The sequence below is a fragment of the Carassius auratus genome, chromosome 23, assembly GCF_003368295.1.
Source record: "Carassius auratus strain Wakin chromosome 23, ASM336829v1, whole genome shotgun sequence".
Classification (NCBI taxonomy): Eukaryota; Metazoa; Chordata; class Actinopteri; order Cypriniformes; family Cyprinidae; genus Carassius; species Carassius auratus.
The window spans coordinates 8,631,625-8,641,157 of NC_039265.1; the positions used below are offsets into that span (position 1 = coordinate 8,631,625).

Genomic DNA, 9,533 nt, shown 5'->3' on the forward strand with positions numbered 1-9,533 from the left:
CATGTATAATAACTATCACACTTTTACTATACTGTCTATTATGAATATTAAATAACTCATATTCCCACTGTTTTGTTTTTATTCTGAGTGTATGCGCATTGACGTCAAGAAGTAGGCTGGCGCGTAGTGACGTCATCACAACATTCCGCACTTCCTCGTTCGCTGAAAGTCGCCTGCAGTTTTTTTCATATGAGCGGCTCTGCGTTTATATTTCCACGGCCGTTCATTTTTTATTAATAAACAGAGTGCTCGTAAGTACACACATCTATTTCTATGCAGTGTTTAACGTTACGATGCGGCTTGTGTTGCAGCTGCGTTTGTGAGGTAAACTCCCAGTCGGGGAGAAAGTCCAACTTTGTTGTGTTTTTAATGATAATGTTAACGCCTTTACCATGAAGGGACTTTTAGCGGTTTGATTTCTTCTAACGTTAACGTTACCTACTTTCTAAAGTTATAGGTGGCAAAAGTCCCTTTTAAAATAATAAATTATACTAAACCTCTGAGTTTCAAAATCAGGACATTCTTAAAAAAATACCAGTGATAAATAAAATTTAAATATATTTGAATAGACATTCAGAAACAATTTTAAAAACGTATTTAACGTTATATAAAATTGGAAATGATATCAACGGTAGACCACAACGTTTTATTGAAATCTTCCATACAAAAATGAATTAAATGTGTTAAGTTAGTCAGATTAGTTTATTCGATTCATGCTTTAAAAATCTGTATTACTGTATGGAAGTATATATATATATATATATATATATATATATATATATATATATATGTATATATATATATATATATATATATATATATATATATATATATATATATATATTTATTAGGGGTGTAACGGTTCACAAAATTCAAGGTTCGGTTAGATACGATTCACTGGTGTCACGGTTCGGTTCGGTTCGGTACGTTTTAGATACAGCAAAAAGAAAAAAATGGCAGATAAATTTCCTTGATTTAAAAAAAATGCTTTATTTATTAAAACTAACAAAGTATGTTTTTATTTTTATTTTTTTACATTGAACAATGATGGAGCTATTCTTTACCCATCTTCTATGGTGTTTTCTTAGCAGCATACTGTATAAAACAAAAAAAGCTCCTTATAAAAAAATGAAAATGTTATATTGTTGTAGTAGTTATTAACAAATACAAAGATGTAACTTTTTATATGGAACTCTATAACTCATTATATTGAGTGTGTTTTTACTCAATTGGTTGGTTCTCTATAGGTCTTATGTTTTTTGGAACAAAGCAGGAATTACGGTCTGGCTGAAATGAGCTCGTGAAGGAATATTGTAACGGGGCTCAATTACGCATGTTCTTAAAACCTGCGTTTTCCACTACAGAGTAAGGCGATCGCTCACTCAGTACGCGCTGAAGGCTCGTTGGAAAATGGCTAAAGGGTCTTTCACACAGGACGCGGTATGTGCGGCGCTGGACCCTGGGCTCAGCGTTGCCCTTCAGATACAACGCGATTTGCGCTGCACTATGCCAAGAGCAAAGTAGGTGGAGTTTTCAAAACTGCCCGTGCATACGTTCTATTTATAACAGTTCTTCTATCTAATAACGTGCAGGCCTGTTAATTGTATCGTACTGCTCAGGAAATTCAGACACAGTACAGTACTAAAGTTAGTCCATTTTGATTTCCGTGCTTGTTTGGATGCCCCGATCGATTGGTAAAGTGCACTCAAACACCAGACCTGTTGGTAATTGGAGGATCTTCTATTTCTGGTCTGTTAAACGCATTGGCCATTTTGCAACGAGACTTCAGCGCGTACTGAGTGAGGGAGCTCCTGACTGAGTAGCCTAACATAAACATATAAGTTGGTGTCTTTTTCTTCTTCGGGGGTGTCAGGGGAGTTGCCTGTTATGTCGTTTGGGTTATTGGGCTACCTTGTTGAACGCATATCATTATATTTCACAATTTTTTATTTATTTTCCATATAATTAATTAGTCAAACGAACCGTTCGGTACATAATAAGTACCGCGTACCGAACCGAAAGCCTCGTACCGATTTGTGTGTGTGTGTGTGTATATATATATATATATATATATATATATATATATATATATATATATATATATATATATATACATACACACAAATATATATATATATATATATATATATATATATATATATATACATATATATAAATTGTATGTAAACTTTTGAATGGGGTCAATTTTATAAATTCAGTCATATATATATATATATATATATATATATATATATATATATATATATGACTGAATTTATAAAATTGACCCCATTCAAAAGTTTACATACAATAGCTACCCTTGAATCTTAATGTGTTAATCCTGGTTGTTTTAATATTTTGAGATAGTTGTTCATGAGTCCCTTGTTAGTCCTGAGCAGCTCAACTGCCTGCTGTTCTTCAGAAAAATCCTCCAGCTCCTCCACATTCTTCAGTTTTCATCTTCTGCATATTTGAAAAATTTTCCAAATAGTATGATTTTGAGATCCATATTTTCACACTAAGAACAACTGAGGGACTCATACACCACTATTACAAAAGGTGAAAACATTTACTGATGCTCATTTGCATGAATTCTATGCTTTTTACTTGGTTAAGGTAAGGTTTTTATTTTTATCTTTATCATGATTATCATTTTTAAATGTACTGTAAAACTGGCACAAATTACACAGAACTTGACACGTTTCGTTTTTTTCTTAACTATTTTTTTAACTATTAGGGTTGGGGTTATTTCCAGTTAAAAAAATAAAAATAATAAGTTCAGTATTCATGCAAGTTGGACAGTTTTTGGACATTGAGTGTTACAGTTTGCACTGTTATGCACTGCAGATTATGCAGTATTAGTTTGCAAGGGTTAGGCCATGAACGTGTGTGTATTTAAACACATTATGCAATGAGTAGAAAGTTAAGTTAGTATGTAATTTATTGTGTTTGTGTGTGAACTCGCACTCCTCAGTTTGAGTCTGATCTGCTGCGGTTGTGACATTAAGAACAGCCAATTATCTCCACCCGCTTATTAAAATTAATGAAGTGTGTTTTAGCACAATAATGAAATGTTACCACAATTCCATAAGCCTTAAATGGGATCAAGCATGAAGGCAAGTGGAGATGCGATTGTAATTAGCCCATATTAACATTCAGATAGTTGTGTTTCTGGCCCAACAGCCATCCTGCTTGTACTTGATTATTCGGCTTTATTCAGTTAGGAAGCAGTTCTCAGATGGAGCTGAAGGAGATTTTATGGAAGTTCTTCTCTAAAGCCTGCTAATAAAACAATAATGCACTAAACATCTGTAGGAAAGTAGGCCATCGCCGCTTCATACACATCAGGTGCCACAGAAGTATGTCATAAAAATTCATAACTGACAACATTCATGCGTTTGCAAGGTCAATAGTGTAATATATTTTCTTGTGTGAATTGATTGATCTGATCCGAGTTCCTCAATGGGACCTGTATGATAATTAGCAGTATTTTCTCTTTGACATGTTTCAAATTCAATGTCCTAGTTCAGCGGACAGCGTTTGGAAGTTCAGGACTATTAGTCAGAAACTCACTGATTCTTGAGATGTGAGACACAACACGTCCCACCAATTTATATTTAATGGGTAACTCTTTACATAAGGAAGCATTCGTTATTGCATTGGTTAACATTAACTCACAATAAGCACTACATTTGTTAAAGTATTTATTACGCTTTGTTAATGTTAATTAATACAAATGCAATTGTATAGTGTTAGTTCATTTTATCTTTGGTCCATATTATTAAAATATACAATTTTGATTTTATATATATATATATATATTTTTTAATGAATTTATAAATGATATATTTGTGTGTAACCTGCCTCTAGTATCAGTAAGCATGGCGTCAGTTCTGTCACAGCTGATGGGTCAGTGGATGGATGTTCAGGGTCTCCTGATCTTTCTGTGTGTGCTGCTGCTGGTCAAACACCTGCGAGATGTTCTTACAAACAACATGCCGCCAGGACCCTTCCCCCTGCCTTTGGTTGGAAACTTTTTAAATATAGGCTTTAGTGATCCTCTTGGCGCCTTTCAGAGGGTAAGTCACATATCAAATGCAAATGTGTTAAACAATTCTGAGTGAATGTGTAACATGTCCAGATCATGTCGATCAGATTGCTGAGAGGTATGGAGATGTGAGCACACTGTATCTGGGAAACAAACCTTGCATACTGCTCACTGGATACGAGAGTTTCAAAGAGGCGTTTGTGGAGCAGGCGGACATCTTCACAGACCGGCCGTACTTCCCTATAGTTGACAAGCTCAGTAAAGGGAAAGGTACAGATGCAGAAAAAGCGATATTGGAGCAATCAGATTTAATACTTTGATTCTAAAATTGACCTTTGCACACTTCATTCTGTCTGTTTAGGTCTTATTATGTCCAGCGGACACATGTGGCGTCAGCAGAGGCGTTTTGCTCTGGCGACTCTAAAATACTTTGGTGTGGGGAAGAAAACTCTAGAAAACTTCATCCTGCAGGAGTGTCGCTTTCTCTGTGACTCTATACAGACTGAACGAGGTCAGTGAGCAACAGTGTAGGGATAAACACCATTTCTTCTACTCTACAAACAAGATTGCTGTCATTCTTATACCAAAACTCCAGTGAAATGTTTCAAAACCAGGAAGGGACATTTTCAGTGTCACAAGCATGTCTTGAAGGGCCTTATGTACATACTGTCCTCTACAGGCCACCATCTGCCAGTGCAAGTGTCCTTTGAAGGTCAAATATATAGGAAACCACATGAGAGATCATCTTATTGAATTTTTCTCTTTTCGTTTAAAAACATACACAGTGAGATTCAAAAGTCTGAGACCACATTGAAAATCCGGGATTTGTTTTGTACCTGTAAAAAAATGTTTTAATAATAATAGCTAATTATACTAATACTAATAATCATCATAAAAAAACCTATAAAATGTAATGATAATAAATAACCTTTAAACAATATAACTGACAATAATTTAATATTAAATATTAAAATAAAATATCATAAATGCATTAAGCAATAAAATAATAATAAGTATAAAAAATGATCATAAATGATAAAAAAATAAAATGTAAAAATAAAAATAAAAAATCAATTCCATAATTGTGAGCAAATGTGTGAATAAAAGCATTTTGACCTCATAACATTGCTCTTTTCTTTCTCTATTGTGTTTCTAGGTTTGCCCTTCGACCCTCAGCATTTTGTGACGGATGCTGTGGCTAATATAATCTGTGGGTTGGTGTTTGGTCACAGGTTTGAGTATGATGACCACAATTTTCATCTGATGCAGAAGTATTTAGATGAATTCTTACAGCTTCCCATCTCGAACTGGGGACGGGTACGAGATCAGCCTGCTTTCACAAGGCTAATAAAAAGACTTAACCCAAAAACTAGTTAATAAACTGAAACGAAATGAATGCTGTAGCATAGTACTTGTCAATTGAACCAAATTTCATGTTTTCTGAAAAGTATTGCATTGTTTGTCCTTTATTTGTCTCTTTCCAGTTATATAATCAGTTTCCCACCCTCATGTCGATGCTGCCTGGAAAACACCACACGGCCTTCGCCAGCATATCTAAACTGAAACCCTTCCTGCAGGAGGAAATCAGAAAACACAAGGAGGAGAGAGACCCGTCCAACCCCAGAGACTACATCGACTGTTATCTGGAAGAGATTGAGAAGGTATCGGTGTATTTCTGTTCTTTTAAGAGACCGTTATTGGTAGTCGGGACATGCGTTAGCACCTCTTTTGTAAATTTTCATGTCTGACCTACAGAAAGATGCTTTTTGCCTAATAATGATGAAGTTACAGCATTTATAGTGAAACATAACTACTGAATTTAAAATGAAGTATGTTTTGAAACGGATTAAAAACAGATCTGAAATTTGTATATATATATTATACATTATTAAATAATATATATATTTTTTGCATATGTGAAATAAAAATTTTTCCTCTGTTTTTTTGTATTTCATCATTCCCAGTGTAAGGACAGTGAGGCGGAGTTCACTGAGGACAACCTGATGTACTGTGTGGTGGATCTGTTTGGAGCAGGGACAGAAACCACCTCTAACACACTCAGATGGGCCTTACTCTTCATGATCAAGTACCCAGAGGCACAAGGTGGGATAGCAATCGATCAAAATAGTCATTTCCTGTTGCTTGCCTTCAAAAACGACCATCAGCATGCTCTTCGTTGACTCAGAGAAAGTCCAGTCTGAGATCGATCAGGTGATTGGACAGACACGCCAACCACTGATGGATGACCGAACAAATCTGCCGTACACCTATGCAGTGATCCATGAAATCCAGAGGTTTGCCAACATTGTTACCTTCACGCCTCCCAGAATGGCCAACAAGGACACGACAGTGGGAGGACGTCTCATCCCGAAGGTTATTTGGTTTTTGTGTCTTGCACCATACAGCATTTACAGTGGGGCTCGAAAGTTTGGGCACCCCTTGCAGAATCTATGAATGATTAAAAAGAAATAAGAGAGATCATACTAAAAGCATGTTATTTTTTATTTAGTTCTCTCCTGAGTAAGATATTGTACATAAAAGATGTTTACATTTAGTCCACAAGACAAAATAAATCGCTGAAATCATTAAAATAACCCCATTCATAAGTTTGGGAACCCTTGGTTCTTAATAGTGTGTTCTGTTACCTGATGATCCTCGACTGTCTTTCTGTTTTGTGATGGTTGTGCATGAGTCCTTTGTTTGTTCTGAACAGTTAAACTGTTAAACAGATTCTTCAGTTTTCCAGCATCTTTGCATTTTTGAACCCTTTCCAGCAGTAACTGTATGATTTTAAGAGACATCTTTTCAACTGAGGCACTCAAACACCACTTTTAAAAAGGATTAAAACATTTACTGATGCTTCAGAAGGAAACAGGATGCATTAAGATGGGGGGGGGGGGGGGGGTGTGAAAACTTTTGGAATTTGAAGATCAAGGTAAATTGTACTTTATTTGTGATCCGGGAAACATACAAGTATCTTCTGTTGCTTACGAAGGGCAGAACTAAATGGGAAAAAATTATATTTCAACAAAATAAAAACAATTTGGCCATCTTCATCCTGTTCAAAAGTTTTCACCCCCCAGCTCTTAATGCATCCAGTTTCCTTCTGGAGCATCAGTGAATGTTTGAATCTTTTTTAATAGTTGTGTTTGAGTCCCTTAATTATCCTCAGTGTGAAAAGATGTCTCTCAAAATCATACAGTCACTGCTGGAAAGGGTTCAAATATGCAAAGATGATGGAAAACTGAAGAATCTGCAGGACCTTAAAGATTTTTCTGAAGAACAGTTCTCAGTTTAACTGTTCAGAACAAACAAGGGACTCATGCACAACCATCACAAAACAGAAAGACATGCGTGGATCATCAGGTAACTGCACACAGTATTAAGAACCAAGGGTTCCCAAACTTATGAATGGGGTTATTTTAATGATTTCAGCGATTTTTTTTTTGGACTTGTGGACTAAATGTAAACATCTTTTATGTACAATATATTACTCAGGACAGTCCTGAATTAAAAATAACATGCATTTAGTATGATCTCTCTTATTTCTTGAAAACTATTCACATTTTCACAGATTCTGCGAAGGGTGCCCAAACTTTCGAGCCCCACTGTATGTATGTGAATGAATCTGCAACTTCTGTTGGTTTATCACAGGGTGTGGTAGTGATGCCACTGCTGAAGTCAGTCCTACAGGATAAGAATGAGTTCAGCACTCCGTATGAATTCAATCCTGCTCACTTTCTGGATGAAAATGGCAAGTTTTTGAAGAAAGACCATTTCATCCCATTTTCAATAGGTAGGTCGTTGTCCATTCAGCTGTAGTACTGTGAGTTAACTCTGAGTTTACTGATCCAGAGCCTGCTTTCCAGGTAAGAGGATGTGTCCAGGTGAGCAGCTCGCTCGAATGGAGCTCTTCCTCTTCTTCACGTCTCTGATGCAGCGTTACACCTTCCTGCCTCTTGAGGGACAAACGTTGAGTCTGAAAGGAACTATCAGCGTCTCATCTGGTCCTGAACCCTTCCAGATACGTGCTGTGCCTCGATAGTGTAGATTTTAATCATTCAGAAATCAGCTCCGCTCCAGAATCATGTTCAAGCACCAGTGTTCATTATATGGGTTCTTTTCCCACAGGAATCCACAGCTGTGGCTCACTAACAGTCATTACTGAAGGAATTTAATTCATTTTGAAAGGAAATTGATCTGATTTTCTTCTTTTAGTACTTCGTTTCTGCTTATATACTGTCTGGTCATCAAATGCAGGGAAATCAGATTTAGCAAGATAAATCCAGTAATATTGTGAAATCTTATGGCAGTTTCAATTTCAATATTTCTTTCTTTTTTAAGTGTGATAAGATTAACCTGAATTTTTAGCATCATTATTCTAGTTTTCAGTGTCACGTGATCCTTCAGAAATCATTCTAATATGCTGATTTGCTGCTCAAGGAACATTTCTCATTATTATCAATGTTGAAAACGGTTGTGCTGCTAAATGTTTTTTAATGGAAACTGATATGTATTTTTTTAGGAGTCTTTTATGAAAGTTCAAAAGAACAGCATTTATTTGAAATAGAAACCTTTTTTTTTATATTATAAATGCCTTTACAGTCACTTTTGATCATTTAAACTCATATCTTCTGAATAAAGTTATACATTTTTTCCCCAAAAAGTTTATTACAGTGTTTTTCAGGAAATAGCCCATATTAAAGGGATACTTCACCCAAATATGAAGATTTTGTCATTAATTACTCAGCCTCATGTCGTTCCTAACCCAACACAAATTAAGATATTTTTGATGAAATCAGTGAATTATACAATACAACTGACTATAACTGAAATGTTCAAGGCCCAGAAATGTAGTAGGAACATTGTTAAAACAGACCATGTGTCAATAGAACCACACGAAGAAATCGCTGAATAAAGTCGTTATTTTTGTTTTGTATTCTCGTAGCTTCATAAAATTATGGTTGAACCATGGTCTTATATATATATATATATATATATATATATGTATATATGTATATATATATATATATATATGTATATATGTATATATATATGTATGTATGTATATATGTATGTATGTATGTATGTGTATATATGTATTTATGTATATATGTATGTATGTATGTGTATATATATATATATATATATATATATATATATATATGTATATATGTATGTATGTATATATATGTATGTCTGTATATATGTATGTATGTATGTGTATATATGTATTTATGTATATATGTATGTATGTATGTGTATATATATATATATATATATATGTATGTATGTGTATATATGTATATATATATATTCGCGAATCATTTGAATCAGTTCGAGAGTTCGGAGCGGCTTCGCGGATCATTTGAATCAATTTGAGAGTTCGGAGCGGATTCATGAATCATTTGAGTCAGTTCGGGAGTTCGGAGTGGGATCGCGAATCATTTAAGTCAGTTCGGGAGTTCAAAGCGGGTTCGCGAAT

At 35.0% G+C, this 9,533-nt stretch overlaps 1 protein-coding gene across 1 annotated transcript; it reads left to right on the forward strand.

The window, feature by feature from the left end:
• Positions 1-136: 136 nt before the first annotated feature.
• Positions 137-8,474, forward strand: LOC113041203 (cytochrome P450 2C31-like). Its single transcript, XM_026199606.1, has 10 exons — positions 137-251; positions 3,871-4,079; positions 4,156-4,318; positions 4,410-4,559; positions 5,205-5,365; positions 5,533-5,709; positions 6,013-6,151; positions 6,234-6,421; positions 7,703-7,844; positions 7,918-8,474. The coding sequence occupies exons 2-10, from the start codon at positions 3,882-3,884 to the stop codon at positions 8,091-8,093; spliced, it is 1,494 nt and encodes a 497-aa protein (XP_026055391.1). The 5' UTR covers positions 137-251; positions 3,871-3,881; the 3' UTR covers positions 8,094-8,474.
• The last annotated feature ends 1,059 nt before the right edge of the window (positions 8,475-9,533 follow it).

Bases quoted from the DNA above. Each gene is read 5' to 3' on its own strand.
- LOC113041203 (XM_026199606.1), top strand. From the start codon at position 3,882: ATGGCGTCAGTTCTGTCACAGCTGATGGGTCAGTGGATGGATGTTCAG. The intron at 4,319-4,409 runs GTACAGATGCAG...CTGTCTGTTTAG, and splicing joins CAAGCTCAGTAAAGGGAAAG to GTCTTATTATGTCCAGCGGA. The intron at 6,152-6,233 runs GTGGGATAGCAA...TCGTTGACTCAG, and splicing joins CAAGTACCCAGAGGCACAAG to AGAAAGTCCAGTCTGAGATC.